Below are 24154 nucleotides of genomic sequence, written 5' to 3'. Positions count from 1 at the left end.
TCAAATATGCCAGTATAATAAAAGGCTGGAGTGCTATGCTAGTGTATTAGGTGGATATTTCAAACTATTGAGCTTATTTCCATGAAAATGTTTGATACTCCCTAATAGAACAGTCAATGAAAGCTGCAATAGAGCACTCAAATGTAGCTCAGATTAGTAGAACAGTCACTTTGTAGTGAAATACTCTAATAGAGCATAAAAATGTTTGAAAAGATAATTGTAAGAAATTTCATAATGGAAACACTGAAGAGCATAATAGGTGAAAATTTTGGAAGAAGTCTGAAAGCATTTTGGGCAAAATTTTGAGCATGTGATAATACTTGACTTTACACTCTAATAGAGCAGTCACCTCAAACTATAAATCAAACACAATAATAAGAACACTACTTGAATCTGATTGTGTAAATCAACTTGTCATATTATATTATGTTACCTACTGGGGTTTAACTTCTATTCCTGGGTTTACTGCCATAATAGTTGTTCATTTACTTTGATGTGAGGCTTCAAGTGAGATAGAAGTAAAAGCTCTTCAATGTTGTAACAATAAACTCTGCCATTTTGTAAGCTCTCTACTGTAGGGGACAATTAAGAAACCAAGCTACATTAAAATCACACCAGCACTCGTATGTTATAGCCTTATAGGTGTTAATAACAAAGATATCCTACAAGTGCAGGTGTGGTTCAACTGGCTTGCATTATAATTTGATCATCATTAATTAAATTCACTTTGGTACACTTTTTACCAGTAACTTTCCTACCATCAATGGTACAAAATTTCTAACAGAACAATCAGAAGTAACTGCTTTCAAACTTTGTAATATAATTACAAGAAGTTTGCTAATTAGATAACATGCACAAAGAATTATGCAAGTTATTAAATACCAAACTTCATTGGAATTAATAATCAGTATATTATGTCACTGGATTTTGGAAAATCACCCTTATGGGTGCATTGTTGATTCAGAGAAAAACGTATTTGAATAATTTAAAGCTTTGTTACTCACCAGCCTTGGCAGCTACACATTTGGATTTTTCAGCAAAGATGGAACAATTCACAACCTTTAAGAGCAGCTAGTGGCCAAGGTAATCCCTGTAGAGTTTCCTGCCATTTTAGGTAGGTTTTGCTGTATCACGAGTCCTCAAAAAGGGGTGGGGGTGGCAGGGCAGGAAAGAGATAGACTACAAAATGGACGAGAATGGTAACTAAGGCACCAGACCACAAAACAGCCCGTCAGAGGCAGGAAATAGACTGAAATCTCACAAAACAGACATAATATCACACATCCAGCTCTCTGCTCGTCTGTCCAGATTGCATGAACCCCCAAAGCACTTCCCTGTTGTAAAAAAAAATGGGAAGTTATATAAACCATGTAAAGTCTGTCAAAGAAAGCTCCATACATAAAAACATCGCCTATAGTTACACTACAGGCATAGTTAAATTTTCTAGTTTAATAAAAAGACTAGTTCATTCATACTATAGACTCTTCCATAGTATTGTAGTTTGTATTATTGCTTTTTAATAATGGTGATGATGAGTAATCATTGTCTTCATTGATACTAGAATTATATGATGTCTTTGACTCTTCTCTCTTATGGTAGTATAACAGGACTGCCATCAACAACATGGTCAGTCCTAATATGCACACAGATGTAATTATCATATTTCTAACACTTCACCTCACCTGATAACACTAAACAAATTATCACTAAAATATTTAGGATGGTGCGTGGAAGTTGAACACGGTTCTTAAAGTCATCTGTTGAACTTTCAGAGGCCGTTGCTTCCTATGTACAAATAAGTATAGTTTAAAACAAGTTGACATGCTACCTCTAAAAACTAAGTTTTAAGCTAATAGCAAGAGTACATAATATATATATTATGAACTCTTGCTAATAGCTATACCAGGGGGGGTATACACCCAAAGCTATGGGTGTATATATCAGCAAATCTTGAGCAGCTGTAGTATAAGTGATATAATTATATCATAGAACTGAAGTATAATATCTTTGAACTGATCAATTTTATAAGGCTGAGCTAGTAATATCAAAGAGGATGAGTTTAGTGAGGTATTACTAATACTTAAGCCATTAGTCATTGTTTCATTATAAGACATTTCATAATCTGTATAACTTACAGTGCTCTGGTAGAACCAAGGGTACATCGTTAAGAATTGGACAGATCTCACCTGCCTATGATTACATGTCAGTAAATTTGAAGTACACAATAATGTACACTTACCTAAAATGTTCATTCTTTTTTACTCTGACATTTGCTTGCGAACGGGCAGCACCATGTAAGACAACACCAGTAAACTGCAAAAGAAGATATCACGGTGGAATAACTTATACAATCACAATTTGTGACTGAATTTTGGAAAATCACCCATACGGGTGCATTTGACATGTGAAATATTTAACGATTAAGTAATAAGCTTCTTATTGTCATGTAAATCCACTTGTTAATGATTTTAATCAATTCTCAATTCCTTGAATTTCAAGAAAGTTTTTGAAATATTATTATAAAACTGGACCCTGCACTACACAGCATCACCCTAAACATTAAAATTCTCCATCAGTGCAGTGCACAACAGGCAGAAGATAGTAGTAATAGATAACTAAGCAAAGCAGATACTTTGGTACGTATATAGTAATGTGTTTAGGACTTGTTTTTAGCTAAACTCTCTACAGGGTGACTTGTTTGTGGCTGAACTCTCCACAGAATAACTTGTAACATAGCTGAACTATCTACAAGGTAACTCGTAGCATAGCTGCAGGGTGACTTGTAAGGTAATTGAATCCTCTACAGGGTGACTTGTAACGTAAGTGAACTCTCTGCAGGATGAGAACTCTCTACAGAGTGACTTGTTACCAGAGTTGATCTCTGTACATGGTGACTGTTAACAGATCTGCTATCTAATAAAATGACTTACTGTATAGTTGCCTGCTCTAATAGGGTGACTACACTATTAGAGTATCTTGATTATGTACACTTGCTACAGGTAGTCAATTTTCGTATAATTACTTAATGGTTTTAAATTCAATTCTTCTAAACCACTGAGAGGTATTTCTATGATGATTAATGCCAAATTTTTACTCATTACTTTAAGCAGCTTGCCTGGTAGGCATGGCAAGCAATCATTTTAATATTACCAAAACTTGAATAATATGAATGTTACACACCGTTGGCTTTCACACTGTATCTACATGGTCTTTAGCTCAATTCTTCCAAATCACAAAAGGTTTGAGGTTTGACAGTTAACCTATCAACGTACCAATTTTCAGCTTCTTCCCATAAGCGATTTACCCTGTAGACATGACAACCAATGTATTGGTGTTATTTTTTGTGAATAATCATTTATAACTGAATGATTGTTGTATTCCAACTAAATTTGGTACCAAGATTTGCCTTTAAAAGCCCTGTATGTGTACCGAATTTCCACGGAAATCAGAAATGGTGCAATCTTTACAGCAGTTGTCAACATGTGCAACATGCTTACTGACCGGCTCAATATCCACATAAGACTCGTGTTTACTTCTTGTTGGATAATATCCACTAACAGTCTTGAAGTACTCTGGATCACAGCCCAGACAATGTGGGTTACTATTGTAAAGTGGTATACCTGGAGAAGACATAAATGAGGTTATACACATGTACACAACAATGTGACCTTCTGAGCAAAAAAAAAAATCTATATTTCTTAAAATGGATTGTCTACACAGAAAAACGATCAGTTAAAATTTGGTGAATACTTTTAGAACTAATCACAAAACACACAGTGACTAAACAGAAACTAAATTAAAGGTGCTCATTTTAATTGATCATAATTATGTCACAAGTGTAACAGACTATGGAGATAGGACTTGTCTAATTGTGTTCTCCATAAACTGGGTACAGTTTTTGACCTATATCCACCCATGCTTTTAAACAAGTAGGCTTAGAAACAGCTACATTTTACTGCAATATAAGCAACATACGTAATTCATGTTTGCTTCATGGTATAGAAGTGAAACAAAGATATTTTTCCTGCTCATGAGCAAATTCAGTAGTAGTTTTATCAATTTGAGTATTGCTTCACTGTTTACTGAAGCAATTTATAAGTGTATTTTTGCAGCACGCACGTTTTACAAAAATTAATGTTCAATGAGATTTATCCAAAAAAACAGAATTATGCAAATTAGTCGGTTTTTGCTTAGTACGTATGTACATAACACACACACACACACACACACACACACACACACACACACACACACACACACACACACACACACACACACACACACACACACACAAACAAACCATATATTATAGACAGATTTATCATTCCATAGTTATAATCATAAGCATAGTATCCTTCATTAAGTGGAAATTGTGACACATTACTAAACAAATGATGTGTCAATTTGTAGCGATATAGATCAATTCCACGTAGCTCAGCATCACCTCCATAAGCAAGTGATACATGACTACAAAATTTATATCAACATTAATATTATGTCTATCATTCTAAAGTATTTCTCACCGCACAAAATCATCACTGTAAACTGTTACTCTACTCTTCTCCAGCCTTGGACGAAAGCGTAGGCCAAGTGTACCATACAGATGACGTGCATCTTCACTATTCCAAACAGCAATGCTAGTGAGATTGTTCCAACGCACAAGTTGTGCTACATTGTAAATATCGTCTTTCCCTAGACCAAAAGTGCACTAAATCACAGAGTTATGTCTGTAGAGTACAAAGGAGTATATAAATAAACATGGTGGTGTCCTATACCATATAGCCAAAATTTTTGAGGGATTAAATAAGGATATAACTTTGAGAAAATATAATCTTTGAGGTTATGTATAGCTACTTCACTTTGTAAAACAATGTAAACATATTTTCTAGACTTTTGTAAATTAAAAAAACATGAAAATCATATTTTTACACAGTTATTATACAGTAAATAAAGAGCCAATGTAATGTTCACTATTGAAGAAACATTATATGCACAAGGGATCTGTAATTTAAAGTTTTATACTAAATGTTAGTTAGTTGTAATACTGTATTACATTCCTACCGCCATATCGTACACTCCATTATGTATAGTGAGAGTAGACCACAGCATATTTTTATGTTAACATATACTATATACTGTTCTTATAGTCAGAACTATTGTACTGCCAAACTATATGGTGTCCCTGCAGAGGACTATATTAGGAGTCTAAATCCAAAGGAAGATTCCTAAATTTAATGGAAAGATCTTCCTACATTCAGCATGCACAACCACAATATAAAGCGCATATGGTGTAAATTTTGTGTGCACATATAGACTGCTGTCAGCGACCATTTTTACTATGAATGTCCATTTATGTTGAAGATATAATGAAACTACATGCTATCCTTTGCTTCAGACTTGATGAACTCCTAGTAATAATACAAACCTGTGTCAGCGGTGGTAAATCCTTCAGTAAAATTAGAGCTGTGATTGGTCTATATAGATGCTACACATGAAAATAGTTTTAAGCACACAGTAACATCACCTTTGCAGCGACCAGTACTGCACTATCAGTTAAACTCATCGTGGGATCATAGCCCCATAAGACCTCTTGTGCAGTTAACTCTAGGAACAAGCTTTGTTTATCAAGTAGTCTTAAGTATGTCTGAGTTAGGGCACTTCGTATTGGAGGTAGTAGGTTGTCTGCTGGGAGTTGATCTAAAACAGCCTGTACAATTAAGAACATTTATTCTCATAGGTAGATAATTTAAAGTGTACAGAAGTTTACATGTCTTCAAACGTGCTCATATTTGGAGAAATACAATATTTGTGCATTTTTTTGTATACCTTTCATTAATGGATTTGTTGACAATGAAGACTGCTTTGGATGGAGTAATTTTGTATTCTACATACAATCATTGTTTCGGTATGCACATGAAACTAATCTAGAAATTGCAAGGTCTGCTAAATTTACATTACAAGTGCTTTTCAACAGCTGTCAAAAAGTTTTAGTGTATGCTTTGTTGCTATCAGATACACTTGAATACATTATTAGAGTATTTATGTGACTGCTCTATTAGATTATTTTGCTTTTAAATAATCACGGAGCAAAGAAAAAAGCCACCTTGATAGTGCTGAACAATTATTTAGTTAAATCACAGTGCCTGTTTCTAATTTACTTACGATCACTATAATGTTGATTTTTAAAACACAGCCCATTAATTGCTAATGTATTTTTCTATGAAGACATGTACATATGAAAGAACATAAATACACTGCAGCCAACACAAAATTGTCTTTAGCCAAAATGTTTAGAAGTTACTTTTACATCTATATTTTGATGTAGAGGTCTAAAATGGCACCTAACTAAAGCATTCAATAATTTAGTTGTACTATAGCATATGAAACACTAGTGACCATTCTGTTATTGTTTTCTAAAAAACACCTGGATATTTCCTTTATGAAAGCGTATTTAGCATATCATTTAGAATAGCTAATGTATTTTATAGCAATACTAAACTGTCAATGATTAACCACTCACAATCAGAGGGACATTTATCACAGTAATGCTGTAATCATGAGGATCACCAACAGATTTATCAGGATCAAAAACATAATAGATGTCTCGATGAAAAGTGATCAGTGTTTCATCACTATTCCATGTCACATTAAACTTGTTATCATGCCTTCTACAATATAAACATGGATTATACAGTTGTAGTAGATTATTAAAGACTAGTTGTACTTGTATGCAAATGGACCAACTTCTTTGACTACTGGAACCTCTCCTGCAGCATATTCATCAGGATTTTGAGTATCAAAAACATAAAAAATGTCATATATCTGTCCCGCATCAGCAGGTGTCAACCAATCATCTAATGTTTCACTACCAGGTACCAGCTGTAGGTCCTGTATGTAAATAACTATCAGAACTGATTACACACAGATTGTATGTATACATGCATAGTAAAAAAAATTGCCACTGTTCATGTGCACACACACACACACACACACACACACACACACACACACACACACACACACACACACACACACACACACACACACACACACACACAACACACGTACACAAACACACTCACACAAACACATGTACATGTACACATAAGCAGGCTTTCTCTCTCTAAACCAATACTCTCTGAAACTTCACAAGACTATGCAGGGTCTTTCCTGAAGAGTGGCAGAGCAGTACAGCACTGCTTTACTTTGACTTTGCTCAAAATTCCTTTGATGTGGTAATGACTTATCTGGCCTGTCAACCTTGATTTTGTGAGATACTGACTGGTATGTACATAACATTTATACAGTGTTTGTATGTCATGCCCCTGTGTGTTGATATAAATTTGATATGTTCAAAATATACTGTCTCTCACTTAGTAATTATGTGCCAAACTCTGCAGATTATAGGCTTGCCCCTAGGACTGGGATGAATTATTGAAATTTACCTTCGAACATTCACTAACAAAATGTTTGAACGTTCTAAGTTTCAGTGTTAGCTTTCAAGTTACAGGTTTGCTTGTATTTATGCACATCCTTCTTAAGTTTTATCTTTCTGATCCTATTTAACAAGTACACAGAAACATTTGGAATTTTCAACTAGAGTAGAGACCATAGCACATCGATAAAAAATACTGAAACAAGCTGGAGTAGTGCACGATATTAAATCACAGTAAAACAATAAGAAGTGTTATATCCCTACTGTGAATTTCCATAATGGTATCTTGAGCAAAGAAAGCACCCCACAGAAACCATAAACTAAATTGCATACCTTGGTTGCTTACTGAGAATTAACTATTCAATGGTAAAGTAACAAGAAGCAAATCTGCTTCAAAGCGGGTGTTACAATCACAATAATAGGCCGAAGACATGGAGAACGACATTAGAAGGAAGGCTATGCAGTTTTTATCCCCAAAAAGTGAACAGATTTTCCTTATACAAAAAAGTACTTAGAATAATGAAAGCACTTGTGAAGTGCAGATACTCTCCCGATAAAAGTAACTGAGACCATATGGTTATAGCATACATGGTGTGGTAGGACATACTGCCAGTATATCGCTATATTTGTAGGGACCCGCATACAAAAAGTGTAAAGTTGTGTGAATTTAACCCTGGTTGACTAGCTATATAGCTCAGTAATGCATCCATTGCTTGTTTACTCTTGTTTAAAGGAGCTGAGTTTCAGTTACTCTAAGAGCTTTAAGTCTCAATGAGCAGTTTACCTTTGTACTGTGGAAATTACACAATCGTAATTTCCATTGACATTAACTTGGGCTTTAACTATACACAAAGTTCAAGGATTGACAATACCAACCATTGTTGTTGGTATGAAATGTGGTCACAAATTTAATAGTGGACATATATATGTAGCATTTGGCAGAGTGAACAAATTAAGACTTGTATATTTAAATTTTATCCAGCATGCAATTAAAGTGAATGAAAAAATCAGTGTTGAAATGGAGCGTTTGAGAATCAATATGCTTAATATACCTGTTTTACCCATATTTCCATCAATCAATCTAATGTATACAACATTTTGTAAACTTACATTGAACTTATGAGTTGTTTTCATATACCAATATTAGAAGATTGCATATACGACTACCATATCTGAGAAAATACAGTGCTCTCCTGCAAATATTACTGTAGTATTCTACTCAGTAAACTCTGTGAAGTATTATGCCAGCAAACTAGATTTTCAAGAGTTTAAGTTAAATGTGCACCAAAACATACAACTGAAGACATCAACACACAGTACAGTCTTACATATCAGTACAACAAGTACTATTATTATTATTTTACTCTTTATCTAGGCCCGGGGCAAATACAACCAAGTACAATCACCAACAGGACAACCTACTAATGGGGCATGTACAAACAGTGCATGGCCAACACAGTATGTGCAGGTAGAAAAGATGCACAGTAATACAATTCTAGAGGAATTGACTGGCACATATACATAAGGGATGTATTAGCAGACCACGGTAAAATTGGGATAAAAGCAGAGTATTTCTACTGTCTGTCACCTACAACTGATATCTGAGATATGTATATATCCACTCAAAAACAGCCAAGCTGTAAAAAAAAGAGTGCGGCCCTCAAAAGCCTGGGTGAAAAAAGTTGTGAAATCAAAGGTGGCGGCCAAGAAATGGCTGCAATGATGTTAATGCTAAAAAATTTTAATAATGGCTGTTGGCTGTTTTTGAGTGGATTTCACTTCTTTTTGTATTTTCAAAAACCAAATCCTGCAAGGATATGATTTCCAGGCTGTTGTATCACAAGTTTTGCTAGCATATAGCACTTATTATGATGATTATGATGATGATTGGCGCGAGTCGGTCATATTAGTCTGCTTGCAGACCGCCTGGGGACGAAACTAAGTTAATACTACAAATATACCACTGATCGATACGAAAATGGCTCTGATTTAATGAAATAGCTACTAGATTGAGCCTCAAAGTGTTGCAACAATAGTATGGTGCTAATGCTCTAATAGAGCGCACGTGTTTGCTTTCGCTGAAATCATCTAATAGAACACAAATAGAATGTTCTAGAACAATCTAGATTTTCTATTGGTAGATCAGTTTTACTTATTAAGCTAGAATTTTCATTTGTAAGGTAGAAATTAAGTGAAGTGATCAGCCGAGATAGCAGTGGTTCAGTGGTTAAGGATGCAGGCGTTAGGTATGGAGGTCCTTGGTTCGAACTCTGGTCATGATGAGTTCATTTTTTTGACATTTTTTATGCACCTTTTTTTGCCCCCCAGTGACTGCTCTATTAGAGTATCTCGATCCTGCGATTTTACACTTGCTCGGTTTTAGCTTTATAACTTTGTAGTTGTAAGTCTGTTGCTGTTCTAACCACCAAAAGGCACTCCTACAATTATCAGCCTATGTACACACGAATTTTCAAGTTACTCCTCTACTCGGTTTACCCTTTAGCCGTGACAATAGTTTCATCTTTTTTTTACGTGAATAAACGCTCATAACTCCTTGGATATTTAACAGATTCATAGCAAACTTGGTATGCGAATGTACCTTTATATGCTCTTTACTTGTGCCAAATATCAATACAATGGAGTTACACATTTGTGTTTTATAGCAAGTTTTGCAAAGTGTGCAAAAAGAAATCGAAGCCCCCGTAGCCCCCCACAGCGAAGAAAAAATAAACGAAGAAATTAAAACGAAACTTTGGCCACTCATATCTCAGAAACGGCTATGGAGATTTGTTTCAAATATGGTATGCGGCATGGCCTACCTGGCGGGCACCTCTGTAGTGACACTAGTTCCAATCGGATAAGGGATCATGGAACTACAAAGGTGTGAAAATTGCATTTTCTTTCTTCCCGTAAATATACTCACGGCGTGGCGCGCCGGCTTCTTGGGCCGCACGACACATGGTAGTGTGTCTTGATTTAACATGAGCTGGGTCATTTGCACTAAAATGATCACATGATGCGGTGGATACGCTGCAAGACCAAAAAAAAAAAGTATTGGAGAACAAATGTGGCTGAAATGCAATACCAGAATTTCATGGATATGTCAGTATGTGCAAGTATGTGGAGCATTGCCGATGACTACAGACTGTAGCTACATATAATAATAGCAGTTAATAGCAAGCACAGCCATGCACATAGCAATTAACAGCCTAAGGGCACATTGTGTGTTCTCTCCATCAGACAATAATGGGGTCTGTACGCACTCCACTATTACTTGTAGTGCGGATTGAAATATGCTTATTCTAGTGCCATGAAACGAGCCCTGAGCGGTTGTAGAAGATAAATTGTGATCAATATTATCAAATGCTCCAACTGTAAACAAATCCTTCCGCAACTGAGAAGGACACACCACACCGTCTTGTTCAAATCTTGTACAGACACTACTCACTAAACAATTTTCTAATTCACTGACACAGTTATAGCTAATGCTATTCCCTAATCTATGGAGACGATTACCGGCTGGAAACTGCACCTTCTTCGCACAATGGCCTGCCAGGTGAGGCTTTCTCCCATCCCATACACGAGTGAAGGTAGCCTAGTCACGCATAAAGAAACAAGACTATCAAAGTGTTTTAACCAACAAAAACTAATCTCCAATGATTAGTAGCAACTTCCAATCATGTTATTCATTAAGCAGGCATAACAACCACTCATCTTCCAATTGAAATAGTTGCTGTAGCCCACTTTTGAACACAAATGAACAGTAGTTTGCTTGTCTAGAATCCGCCTGGTCTATAATTAGCAATGGACCTCACGTGCTAACTGTTTTGATTGGCGTTAAATAGAATTGTCATATGTTTCTATCACCTCCACGAAAGCACCCACCCATTATACGATTGTCTCTTCATACAACATGGATTCTATTCCCTGGTGAGTGCGAAGCCTTAGGCCTTGTAGTTTTCTCAAACATTATTTTATTTATTTATTCATTTCATTCATTATTTATGACATAATTTTAACCGCATTTCATATTATCCTTAGTACTTGGTTATACAACGTTTACTCTTTATATAGGTTCATTATTTATGAAAAATAATTGCAATACTTTAATAGAACAGTCACTAACCCTAATAGAGCAGTCAGGAAATGCAATATTTTTAATAAAGCAGCCAGTTATTAAACTTAGAAAACATAATTTTGACTATAGATTTTTAGCACTGCTCAAAAGCATAATAGGCTGTTTTCAAAGCATCATTAGCCAAAGCTCTCATTTACAATGCGATCAAAAATGAACTATTATGGAAGCAAGAGATGCTTATAGTATTATCATGTAGGGGTTATGTAAGTGATGAAAGTGAGTGGAGGGACTGATTATAGTACATAATCTCATTCATCATTGGCTTTTAGGGTCATCCCTCCCCAAACACTGTAGCTATTCAGTTTTTACATTTGCCACACTGAGGCATTACTCACAGAAACAGCTGGTAGTTCCAATAGTAGTTGATAGACTAGCTTACTAAGCACATTAGTTAATTTCATAAACTGCATGTAGTTCCTGGTTTTGTGGCCCGAGGGGTCACCAACTGCTTCGAAATCTCGTACACCTCCAGTAAAATCCTGCCTGAAATACGAAATCTATCGTGATTCTGATTCTATACTCATTCTGGTACCGTAGCTTACACTCAACTGCTCCTGCACAAAAGTAAGAATGAAATCCAATGTTCCGCTCCGCTTCGGATTTGTATAATCAAGTTGTGGAAGCCGCACAAAACCAGGAGCTGTGGCAAAAAAGCCGCACAAACCAGGAGAGAATGAAATCCGATGTTCCGCTCCGTTTCGGATTTATATTATTAAGGCCAATGAAACTTGATTAGCAGTTTCGCGTCATCGCCCGCATGCTTTTGATACACCCGCATGGAATTTCATTATTGATATTTCAGATCGAAATACTCTAATAGAGCAGTCACTTTTATTCTAATAGAGCAATCAGCTATACTCTAATGGAAAAATCACTTGTTATAGATTAGTAACATACTTTAGCTATTTAATGCAAGATTAATCAATGTAGATCTGTGTTTTATGGCAGAAATCTTCATGTTTGGGATGTGTGCTGTGCTTTTGGAAAATAATGAATAATAACCGCCCGCCCCCATCAAATTTTCAAAAATCTGAGCGAGAAACTGATAATCAAGTTTCATTGGCCTAAGCGAGTTGTGGAAGCCAAATAAAACCAGGAGTTGTGGGAAAGAAGCCACATAAACCAGGAGAGAATCCATGAAAACTGTCCAAAAGTATATCGATAAAATCCGATGTTCCGCTCCGTTTCGAATTTGTATTAAGCAAGTTGTGGAAGCCAAACAAAACCAGGAGCTGTGGGAAAGAAGCCAAACAAAACCAGGAGAATCCATGCAGATTGCTCCTGCACAAACGTAAGAATGAAATCCGATGTTCCGCTCCGCCTCGGATTTGTATCAAGCAAGTTGTGGAAGCCAAACAAAACCAGGAGCTGTGAGAAAGAAGCTATACAAAACCAGGATAGAATCGAATTGAGAATGAAATCCGATGTTCCTCTCCGTTTCAGATTTGCATTAAACGAGTTGTGGAAGCCAAACAAAACCAGGAGTTGTGGGAAAGAAGCCGATTTATATTAAGCGAGTTGTGGAAGCCAAACAAAACCAGGAGCTGTGGGAAAGAAGCCAAACAAAACCTGGGGAATTCATGCAAACTGCTCCTGCACAAAAGTAAGAATGGATTTACTTAGCAAACTGCAAACTTAGCAACATAAACTTAGCAAAACTTCATAAACTTAGCAACACACCAACTACAAAAGCAACTTAAGCATACACTGAGATGCTCCTGGTTTTGTGGAGTTTCACACCAGATAGAGCTTTGACAGTTGCTCCTGGTTTTGAGGGGTTTCGCACGGGATTTCCCCTGAATGATTGGCCTTTTCCTGGTTTATAGGGCTTCAGCTGCGAGTTGCTCCTGGTTTTGTAAGGTTTCATTTAATAGTTATGCCAAGGCTTTACTCCTGGTTTTATATGGCTTCACAATTCCTCTCTATTTCGTGAGGCTTTGCTCTTACATGCCTGCTGAACTTCTGTTTCTTTCTCTCACTACTTTTTGGTGATTTCAGAACTTATCACTCTACACCAACCTGTAATTTAAAATCAAATTTTGCAGCTCTCGTTCGATTTTGCGAAATCTTTTGAAACCCGTGAAATCTTGACAAATTTGTTCAAGATTTTGAAATCCGTACCACTTTTTCATGAGTTGGTGACCCCTCGTTGTGGCCATCAACCACGAGAACAACAATCATTTATGGCTTCAATGAATCTTATTTCGTGGCTTACTGCTGTTTCCACATACTAATAATGTTAATGGCTGGCTTCTTTAAAGAATTCATGGCCACTTATATCAGCTTTTGCTTAACTTCGTTTGACACGCTACATAGGTCGCCATCTTGAAAAGCAATTAGGTGACGTCACACAAAGTATCGATTAGTATTGGAAATTTATAGCTTTACCGATACCAGTCCGATACCTCCAAAATAGGGCCGATACCGATACTAGTATTGGTATCGGCCCTATTTTGGAGGTATCGGACTGGTATCGGTAAAGCTATAAATTTCCAATACTAATCGATACTTTGTGTGACGTCACCTAATTGCTTTTCAAGATGGCGACATATGTAGCGTGTCAAACGAAGTTAAGCAAAAGCTGATATAAGTGGCCATGAATTCTTTTAAAGAAGCCAGCCATTAACATTATTAGTATGTGGAAACAGCAGTAAGCCACGAAATAAGATTCATTGAAGCCATAAATGATTGTTGTCCTCGTGGTTGATGGCCACAAAACTAGGAACCACAGTTTATGAAATTAACTAATGTGCTTAGCAAGCTAGTCTAGATCTATCAACTACTATTGGAACTACCAGCTGTTTCTGTGAGTAATGCCTCAGTGTGGCAGAGTATCGGTATCGGATCGGTATCGGTCATTTCCATCTAAAATGTACTCGGTTTTTTTTTTTTTTTTTTTTTTTTTACCCGGGCTTGATGGACTGCCCTTGCCTACCACCCCCAGCACATAAATGGCCTGTGCTGGACAAACCGGGACTTTCTTAGTCCACGGCAAACTGAGACTCTGCCCGAATCAGCTCCACAATTGGGGGAGTCTTAACATAGTGACCGATGGATGAGCGGGCTCCGCGGATGCATTGTATGGAGGACCGCAAGAGAGAAAAAGATAGACAGCACCTTAACCACCCCATGACAACAGAGTAATCATTGCCCCACTTGTTTGAAAGTTGATGAGCCAAGCGTTGATAAAAAACAGAAGCCTCATGAGCTAGACCACCAGAGGCAGACATTACCAGGGGGGTAAAAGAGGCATGTTCCTCCTCACGAATTCTCTGAGCATACGCACGTTTCTTAATGTTCTCGTGCCTCCGATAACAGGAGGCCAGTGATGAGGACACATTAGAAGCAGCCAGAGGGTTGAACACCCGCACATCCACAAAACATCTTTCACTTCTTCCACCCCAAAAACCATTCATGGCGATGTCAAGACGGGCACCATCTTGGATATTGGCAGAAGCAGGGTAGTCCTGCTGTGAAACCGGCTGGAGCTCTGGTTCAACAGCTACCTGAGAGCATACTTCAGTCAACAGGGTAGCAGTTAGATCTCTGATCTCATTGTGTCGGATAGAAGGTAAGCCACCCTTGGGACAGGATAAAGCATGCTCCACTGAAAAGGAAGTCCCACATGCACAGTGAGCAGGAGTCCGCTGAGGAGACCACCCATAACGTAGTGCCACGACATCGTGAAACGTGGACTTATGCAGTGCAAAGCCATGTTCCTGTAGGGGCCGGGTGGTAAGCCAGTTGGAGGCCCCTTTGGCTGAGGCTAGATCTAAAGCGCGTTGAGAGGAGGGATCTAAGTGGGTACGCAAACTGGAAGATCTATCCGAATAGTTGAAAGATTTGGAATTGCGGATTGCGGACTTGCGAGATAGCTGTTCTGTTTTAACAATAGCCGAATTGATACCCCGGTCCAGAATGAATTGTGAAAGAGGCTCAGTAATGTGACACGAGGCTGAATACTCCTCAGCTGCAATAAGAGTTGGGTTTATGATACCCAAACCACCATATCGAGGTGGAAGGGCAAATAATTTATGCATTGTGTCATTTGGTGGAGAGCAACCCATCAAAGTAGGGATAAGTACCAGTCGGATGTTGTCCTCAAGGGGTTGTAAAGCTTCTGATATGTTTGGAGTAGTGCGACAAAGGTAGAGCCAATGGCTTGACAAGCCATGAGTGAGAGCGGAATAAGCAGCATGCGGCTGAACTTGTGCGAACTTGGCAAGCCGTGTAATCTCTGCTGACCAACCAGTAACCTTGTCCCTCACAAATTCCTGGACATAAGCGTTTGAACCAATGGCAGCCCCAAGGTAGGGACGGCCCACGGAAGTAATTTGAACATCAGTATCTGAGAACAGAGTAGTAGCAATTGAATGGAACCTTTCCTTAGAAACTAACCAAGTTTTAGGAGCATTCACAAAATAGCCAAAAGCAGGTCCCTTAATACAGAGCTGGTTCCACCAGATGAGCAAGTCCTGTATACTGCCACAAGCACAAGCATCATCAGCATACCAGACCTGGTCCACTGTCCCATGAAGTTGATTGATTAAAGGCACTGTAGCAAGGGCATACATAGGCATAGCTAGTGGGTCTCCCTGTGTAGTACCCTCCTCTGATAAAATAACCTCCCCAGAAACAAGCAAAGAGGCTGGAGACCTATAAATATTGATCAGAATAGTGGAAAGTGGCGGGCACAGTTGTCTGATGTTGTGTAGAGCCACCAAACGGTTCAGCGAGTTAAAGGCATTGGAGGCGTCCACCAGCAACACAGCCTCAGTGCTTCCTTCCTCAAAAACCTTTTGGACAGCATGAACCGCAGCCTCCGCCCCAGAAAGTTGCCCCGCACAAAGTTGGTGTGAACCAGCTGCCTCCTGAATGTCATCCCGCAGGATGACCAGCACAGCCTTAGCAACAATACGTCTCATAACCTCGCACACACCAATAGGCCGCACCCCAGGATTTTTATCCAAAGCAATGAGGCGACACACCAAAAAAGGCGAGAGCAAATCTGGGGAGAGGAAAACAGTACATAAACGACGAGCAAATGAGGACATTGCAACACACAATTCACCTGAAGCAGAGTGGAATGAGGTACAAAGTCGACGCCAACCACGAGCGTCAATCCCTATCGGATCGGTAGTGAAAATGTGGTATCGGTGCATCACTGATGTTCAATGCGCTACACAGCATTTACACAGCATTTCAAATCAAGAACTGTTCGAAAAGCACCTCTGCAATCCACGCATACCAAAATAAAGAAATGGTGCTGCGGGCCCCAGTTATATCAATTATCATCTGAAAGTGAAGTATCCATTACCTCATTACACTTCTTTGTGAGCTATGTTCAACCCGTTACACAGCAGTATGAATCAAGAACTACTTGAAAAGTACCTCCGCTATAAAAATAGCCACTATGAAAAATACGGACAATTTCCGTTACGAAGGGAAGCCATCACGTGCTACCGCCAAATCAACACTTTTCACTGTCAGCAAAGATGAATGGGACACAAAGGAGGACACTGGTAAGTCTAAGGGCTCTTTAGTGGTTGGGGAGCTTTCTAAGGTGATGTTTAGGTGTGTGTTCTATTAGGGTTTTGGCAAAAAGACACAGGCGACCTAAATACTGCGGTTTGTGTTACCGCGATTTGTGATAATGAGTCAGTTGCAATGAACTGTAATCAGCCACCTGCAATGTTCCAGCATTTTAAGTGGCCCAATGGGTACTTGCATCCACTGGATGCTAACTATTGTGTTAATGAATATAAAGTAGTTGCCAGTGGAAGTGGATAAATGAAGTGCATCTCATACGTACAACAGGTGCACTGAGTGTGGTAAACAGCCACAGCATTGATCACTATACTGTAGCTAGCATCATACAACTGACACAATAGCGTTGTACATTTAGTAATGATTCATCAGTGCTAGTAGCTAGCAGGATGACTTTTCTGACTAGATTAACTAGATACCTTTTCCGCTTTTTGGCTTGCATAGCTCAGTAGCTATGCAGTCCCATAGCATACCCGAACTGATCATTGTGCATAAAAATTTTTATCAGACACACGGAGGGATGAAGTTAAAAAACATTTATCAATTTCCTACAGCAACTACAATAGGTCTATGTACACGTTCACTTGATTGCTAATAACTTGCCAATGCAATAGGTTATGAAATTACAAACTTGTACCATTAGGGAGCCTAAGAAAATATGCACCAATGAGCACCAAAAATCTTCCTTGTGTAACAGGGCAAAAATGTATGAAGCTATAAAAGTTCTCCTGCAAATTGCTTTTTGGACATCTGGTTTGACCACATGGTAAAACCAAATGTCCAAAAGCCAGTGCCAGATGTTCTGGTAAACCAAAAGAAGCCAGATCATTGTCATCCAATTAGTTAATGCAGTATTAATTGTCTACCCACTGGTTGATCTAATTTCCTACTAGAGGATTGAATAAGTAAATATGTTCATGCATCCATTGTTTAGTCTTGTTAATAAAAACAGCTGCTTCAATCAAATGTAAAGTGTTTACTTGCTACATATCAATACAGAACAGATGTAAAACTGATTTACTGTTTTACAGGAAAATGAATTAGTAAATCTGTAGTACCAATGTTTTGAAGGCAACCAGGTCTTCAGGAATGGGAATGGCTAGGAGATGCAGACAGTGATTCTGAAATGATCAAAGTAAGATGACCAGGAGGAACGGATACTGTTAATAATGACAATGATGATGAGGAGATAGAGGAGGTTCCAGCGATAACACATTCTGTAACATTGAGTGCATTAGATGTACAAGAATCCCTCAAACAGGAAGTGCTGGCATTGGCAAAGCATCAGATTAAGAAAGGAGAGGCAGTAGAAGTGAAACTCCTATAAAGGAGGCTAATAATTATTCCTGTTAATGCTAATGCTATGATTGCATTTATGTGCAATGCAGATAGTGATTGGTAACAAATAGGCTTTGTAGCTACAGAGGCACTACCTGACGTACATGATGTATGTACTTGCCAAGCATAGGTATATTTTCACTGGATTACTCATGAAATTGCTTTTATTTCTGAAAAGGAATCTTGTAGTACGCTCCTTTTGTAAATATTTTTTTTAATGTTAATTGTTCACTTAGGCATGGCCTGGGCCAGCACAGGTGTGTCTTATACTGTGATGACATCATAAGGAGAGTCTTAAACTGCAGGGCTAATCAAGATGAGGAATCTAATGCGTACAAACTTATCATCATTTGATTTGTTGTGATTTTAAGGTCATTGGAATAGATTACGCTTGCGGTTTGCATTTCGATCACGTGAGTTCCTATTTCATGCATTGGATTGTTCTATGCGTTAACTGGGCAAGATAGCCGTATTGTTAGGTGTTTATAAGCTTCATATCCTTGCTGTTGGAGACTGTCTCACTGATGTATCAACCATTCTAATTGTAGTTGTAATTTTAAAACATGGGGTCCACTCAGTAACTAAATACTGATTTTCAGTGGAGCCCTGTCAGCAAAGAAGAAGAGTACAAAACACAAATACAACTATAGATACAATACCCAAAATAAACATGCACACACACAAAGCAAATACAAGGAATTAATATTTAATTCTGGTATTTATTTGGAAAAATCATATCGTTTTGGCCGAATTTCAGAATATAGATGGCTCAGCCAGATGGCTAACATCAATTATAACCATACTCTGCATGCAGATACTTTACCTAGTACTGGTCATTGCTGACCCACAGAACAGTTGCTACTCTGCTTGTCCTGTGCTCCAGAGAAAGAAACATTTTGTTTGCCACACAGATCATGCTGCCACCAGAAACTGACCAATAAAATCAAACCACTGATACTTTGAGTTGATGATTGACTACTTGAACAATGTTGCATGAGAGTTGATACGAAGAACCCTAAAAACCGCTGCAACGGAAAATCATGTGATTTTACTATCATTTTCTACCACAAGAAAGTGATAAACTGGCTGCCACGCTGGTGTTGTTCAAGTTATACTTAGCCTAACACATGACAATAGTTAGGTAGTTGAATGGAGGATATCGATTTTTCGCGTTGCGGACCCTATCTTGGCCTTCCTCACTTCTAGATAAACTCCTGATGTACAAAAGTGATAGCAATAAATTTATTTCAACCATAGTAGTGTATTACATCTAGCAATACTCAGATGAGGGATTGACAAACTCCACAAAACCAGAGGCAAGGTTTTCAAGTGAGATTTCAAGATTTCCATAATATCTTAATTATCGTTAACTAGTCCAGATTTTACCAGCAATCTACAACATTTCAGGCCAGGCTTCTTGCGGGTCCCTCGGATGTAGACTAGAACCTTCTTGGCTCTTTAAATTAATGAGACTTCACAGATCATGTGGTTGATAACCCAATAATTATGGAAAAATAAAGTGGGCTATAAAAGTGGGCTAATGCCTAACGACAGGACTACAGTCCATATGTTGTCCAAGGTGTTAGTTACAATACTATTTGCTGCTACTTGTATTGTACAAATTGGAGCCAAAGCTACTGTAATTTGTTCATTTGGTACAAATTGCATTTTTATACTCTACAAATTGCATTTTTATACTCTACAAAATACACTTGCTTAAAAGGTGATTCACTGTACTTCAATTTTTGCTAAAACAGCGCTTGACTGGCCTGCAATAAAAAAATTAATCCACTGAAACTAACTTAACGAAGTCCAAGGGTTGTTTAATAACTTCCAGACATTTTTTTGCACATGCCAACACAAGCTGATGCACTCACTCACACTATGATTTAGAAACTTGCAGCATCCGTTTACCCAAGAATACGCAACCGTTTTCAATAATATAATCACCACCATGTAATGTACCATACATTAAATCACACTAAACAGCATTGCTGATGCTGTTGCCCATTTTTATTCAAAAGCCTGAAAACCGTGAAAAACTAAAATGCACTTTGCAGAAACAGCAAGGGGAATCACCACAGAGAAACCATCAATATTGATGAATAACCAAGTTATGTTACAAAATAAAGAATAGCTAACTAGTGAGTGAGTCCTCGGACACACACAACCACGGAAAAGGTAATAAAATACCCCACAAGTGAGGGTGGCAAGGGAAAGACAATCTCAAAAACTTAAGTATAAAAAGAACTAAAGTGGTCAGCGTTCAAGATTCCCCTATTATTATTATTAGCCTATGGCTTTGATGTAGACTTGAGTAAAACTGATCACCCAGAGTCGGAGGAGAAACCGCTGATAGATGTTGATTTTTTTCATTGCCAACCCTACAATAGCCACGGCGTTATTTGTGATATATTTAATATGATTTCATTACTTACGTGGCCACAAAGTTTTTTATTATTTTTTATTATTATTATTAGCACTTTACAGTGACCAGCACTGAAGGTCTGACAGCAACATGTGCTGCAGCCTTAGGATTACCTAACCTAATTTCAGGGACTTAGACCTAATGACTTGACTTACTGACTGACTGATAAGGTGTAGGCAGAAAAGGGGCCAAAGTAAGGAAAAAAAATCCCTCCAACCCCAGGATTCGAACTGCACTCACCGAGGTCACCCAATGTCTAGTCGGGTAATTGCATATACTCTTGAAAGGTTTTCTAATGGCTATTAATGGCATTCTCTTGAGGGCGTACGAGACTAGTTGACAATAATCATTGTCTAGTGATACAGCTATTGAAAGTTGCGACATCACCTTTGGTATTACTGGCGTACCTTTTTAACGAAGAGAAACATTATCTCGTCAGCTAATGCTAGTCCAACAGCCAGAGAGAAAAATACGGTCAGAAGAAACGAAACGACACAACAGCCAGACCAACATCGCAGTCTTCTCTTGAAACAACACTTGCTCACTCGATAGCACATAATTAATAGGGATGGTAATTAAAGGTGGAGCGATACGATACCAAAAAGAGGATTGACCAAGTTCACCCAATCCCATGTCATTCACGTGACTAGTAACCACACTACTTGTGGGTGACTCACGACGTGACGTAACACATAGATTAAGAGAGAGAACCATCAATGATGATGAAAATAATGCATACGTATATTATACAGTAGTCTACAGTGGTTCTAAGAAACCTTGCGCGACAAAACAAATGAAAATCACGTGCACAAGATTTCGTCCAATCATTTTTGTTCAAACAATAATTACCGCACGTGACGTCTTGTTGTCGCGCAAAGCCTCTTAGAACCGCTGTAACTGAAAGCGTGGTGTGTCCTCGGGCACACGCGACCTGTCACGCTGCAAGTGGTCCGGCCGGACCAATTACCGCGCCTCAAGTAGTCCGGCCGGACCATGTAAAGTTGCTGCAGATGGTCCGCCCTGCTGCAACTGGTCCCCGCAATGAAATCTTCACTATCAGCTTCCCAGTCCGTACTAGCTCAACGTCTTGATCAAAAACGCACTGCCCTCCACGAAATACGGGTCCTGAAGCGAAATTTGAGTAATGCATGACCTACTATTAAACATAATTCTAAACATTGCCGCATTCCCGTGTGACATGTTGTGGGCACGTGTCCCTTTCAAAAAATACAAACATACTCTAATAGAGCAGTCAGTCATTTAATAGAACAGTCACCACTATGACATGTCTTAGTCATCCACATGCAGTTTCCAGCAGTATGTGACAGGATAACAATTCAATTCGATTATAAGCTTTGTAGTGCAATGTTGCAGGCATATACATGGTTGTACAACAGTATAAGTTACAATCGCACTAAAGGTAATCTGGTAAGTACCAGACCCCATAACTTAACATTAAAATTAAGTACCTACTATTACTTATATAGATAATTATAATTAGCTGATAAGTGCATCAAAATTGGGTGGCTTGGGATGTTTGGAGCGGACAAGTAAAATGAAAACTATGTTGGTTGTCTGGATCGAAGTTTCTCGTAAATGTTGCCGTGAATTTAGTTAGTTGAAATTCAGTACTAGTGGTAACAAAAGGTTGAGTTAAGTTGAAAGTTCGAGGAAGTCTGTTGAAGTAGAAGTTTCTTTGTTGATTAGATAATGTGAAAACATGTTCAAGTTTGTTACAGGAAGAAGACCTACGTAGTAGAATGATGACAGAATTTGATGAAGGTCTGGATATCGAAATAATTGGATGGATTTTGAAGTGATTTGATGAAGAGCAGAATGTCACACTGGTCATAAATATATACATTAATGGTAGTAGCCGGGTTGAATTTAATAAGGCGAGTTTTGTAATCAGAAACATAATCATTGAGAATATATTTAGTAGCACTAAGATGCATCTCCAGAAGAGGCTACAAATAAAGCCTCTGGGAACCTCCATCACTTCGGTGTAACTTGTAATGCTCAATTTACCATCTCCACTTACCAGAGGCCATGACACACCAACTGAACAGTTGATTAGCTTTCTCAGTTCTATAATAAAACATAGTTGAATCTCTATACTTTGATTTAGACTGGAGTACACTGTATAATTATTATGTGCCAGACACACTCGAATGTTGAAGTGTGTCTGGCACACCAAAAAATGTTGCAATATACACACTTTTGCACATGGCGTGTATATTGGTGTGTCAGACACACTTCATTTTTACAGTGTATGGGTAGACAGCTGTTCTACCAATGGTGAAAACCATTGATTCACTTTGGATATAGGCTTGGACAGTGATTGCATTGGGAACTAGTTACTAAATGTCTTTCTGGCAATGAGCCTAAGCAGCATGCATGTATAAACACACGCAACTATGCTAGTTGAAAATAAGAAGAAATCATTAAATTTTGTTCAGTTAGATATGTAGATTCTCCATTTTAGAATCTGTTATTCACTTTGATTTAACTTGATGTGCTTTTCAGTCACTTGGAACAACTGATTATGACAACCAGCAAGGATTAACATTTTAGGACTTACTTAGTATAGGCAATCACACACATTTGAGTGCAATTTTGGCTGTTACGAGTACAATTATTCCATAATTGCACGAAAATGCGTGTGATTGCCTACTAATCACATAGTGACCACCCTTCGTGGTTTGTAGTACACATCTATCCAGTTCTATGTGGCCATTAACTTCTACCAGGTGATTGCATCATCCTTCTTTGTATTACATCATTTGTTGTTGCACTTAAAAGGCTTCACGTGTCAGCAATTCTGGTTGGCTACTCAGAATGTCTACATATGTTGCACTTAAAAGGCTTCTATTGTCAGCTTATTCGATTGGTTATTCATTATATCATTTTCTTGTTGCACTTAAAAGGCTTCTGTTATTCTGCTATTTTATTGGCTACTTTACAGTGCAATTACAGAAACAAGGCCGTGCGATTTGGGATTAATTGCACTCCTACTATTGGGACTAATGTATGGCAAATTAAGGTGGCGATAAAGCAATGACGCGCACAAGAAGCCATAGCAAATACACATGACGTAACATATCATATACTACGCAATTTGTGGTAAATCAGGCGGGGGCTAATTCGGCGCTACACCATAATAAACTTACCAAGCGTAAAAACAGCCACGAATAACAGGTGAGTTGTTAGCAAAAACAACAAGCAGCTGCTGTTACACAGTTCAGGTGGAATGTAACTCACCTTTACA

General features: G+C 38.1%; 1 protein-coding gene across 1 annotated transcript; it reads right to left on the bottom strand.

The window, feature by feature from the left end:
• Positions 1-1354: 1354 nt before the first annotated feature.
• Positions 1355-21542, bottom strand: LOC136237516 (lysosome membrane protein 2-like). The gene is made up of 12 exons (XM_066027692.1): positions 21294-21542; positions 6725-6888; positions 6521-6668; positions 5525-5707; positions 5426-5474; positions 4524-4692; positions 4301-4467; positions 3502-3620; positions 2240-2313; positions 2136-2190; positions 1683-1785; positions 1355-1633 (listed from the first exon to the last, which is right to left on the bottom strand). The coding sequence occupies exons 1-12, from the start codon at positions 21441-21443 to the stop codon at positions 1470-1472; spliced, it is 1545 nt and encodes a 514-aa protein (XP_065883764.1). The 5' UTR covers positions 21444-21542; the 3' UTR covers positions 1355-1469.
• Between the last annotated feature and the right edge of the window lie 2612 nt (positions 21543-24154).

This window comes from Dysidea avara, chromosome 11, assembly GCF_963678975.1.
Source record: "Dysidea avara chromosome 11, odDysAvar1.4, whole genome shotgun sequence".
NCBI classification, from domain to species: domain Eukaryota; kingdom Metazoa; phylum Porifera; class Demospongiae; order Dictyoceratida; family Dysideidae; genus Dysidea; species Dysidea avara.
This window is presented reverse-complemented; position numbering and strand designations above follow the sequence as displayed.

Coding starts and splice junctions, on each gene's coding strand:
- LOC136237516 (XM_066027692.1), bottom strand. CDS start 21,443: ATGTGCTATCGAGTGAGCAAGTGTTGTTTCAAGAGAAGACTGCGATGT. Junction 6,889..21,293: donor TGTTTCTCTTCGTTAAAAAG/GTACGCCAGTAA, acceptor ATTTACATACAG/GACCTACAGCTGGTACCTGG. Junction 6,669..6,724: donor GTTGGTCCATTTGCATACAA/GTACAACTAGTC, acceptor TTTATATTGTAG/AAGGCATGATAACAAGTTTA.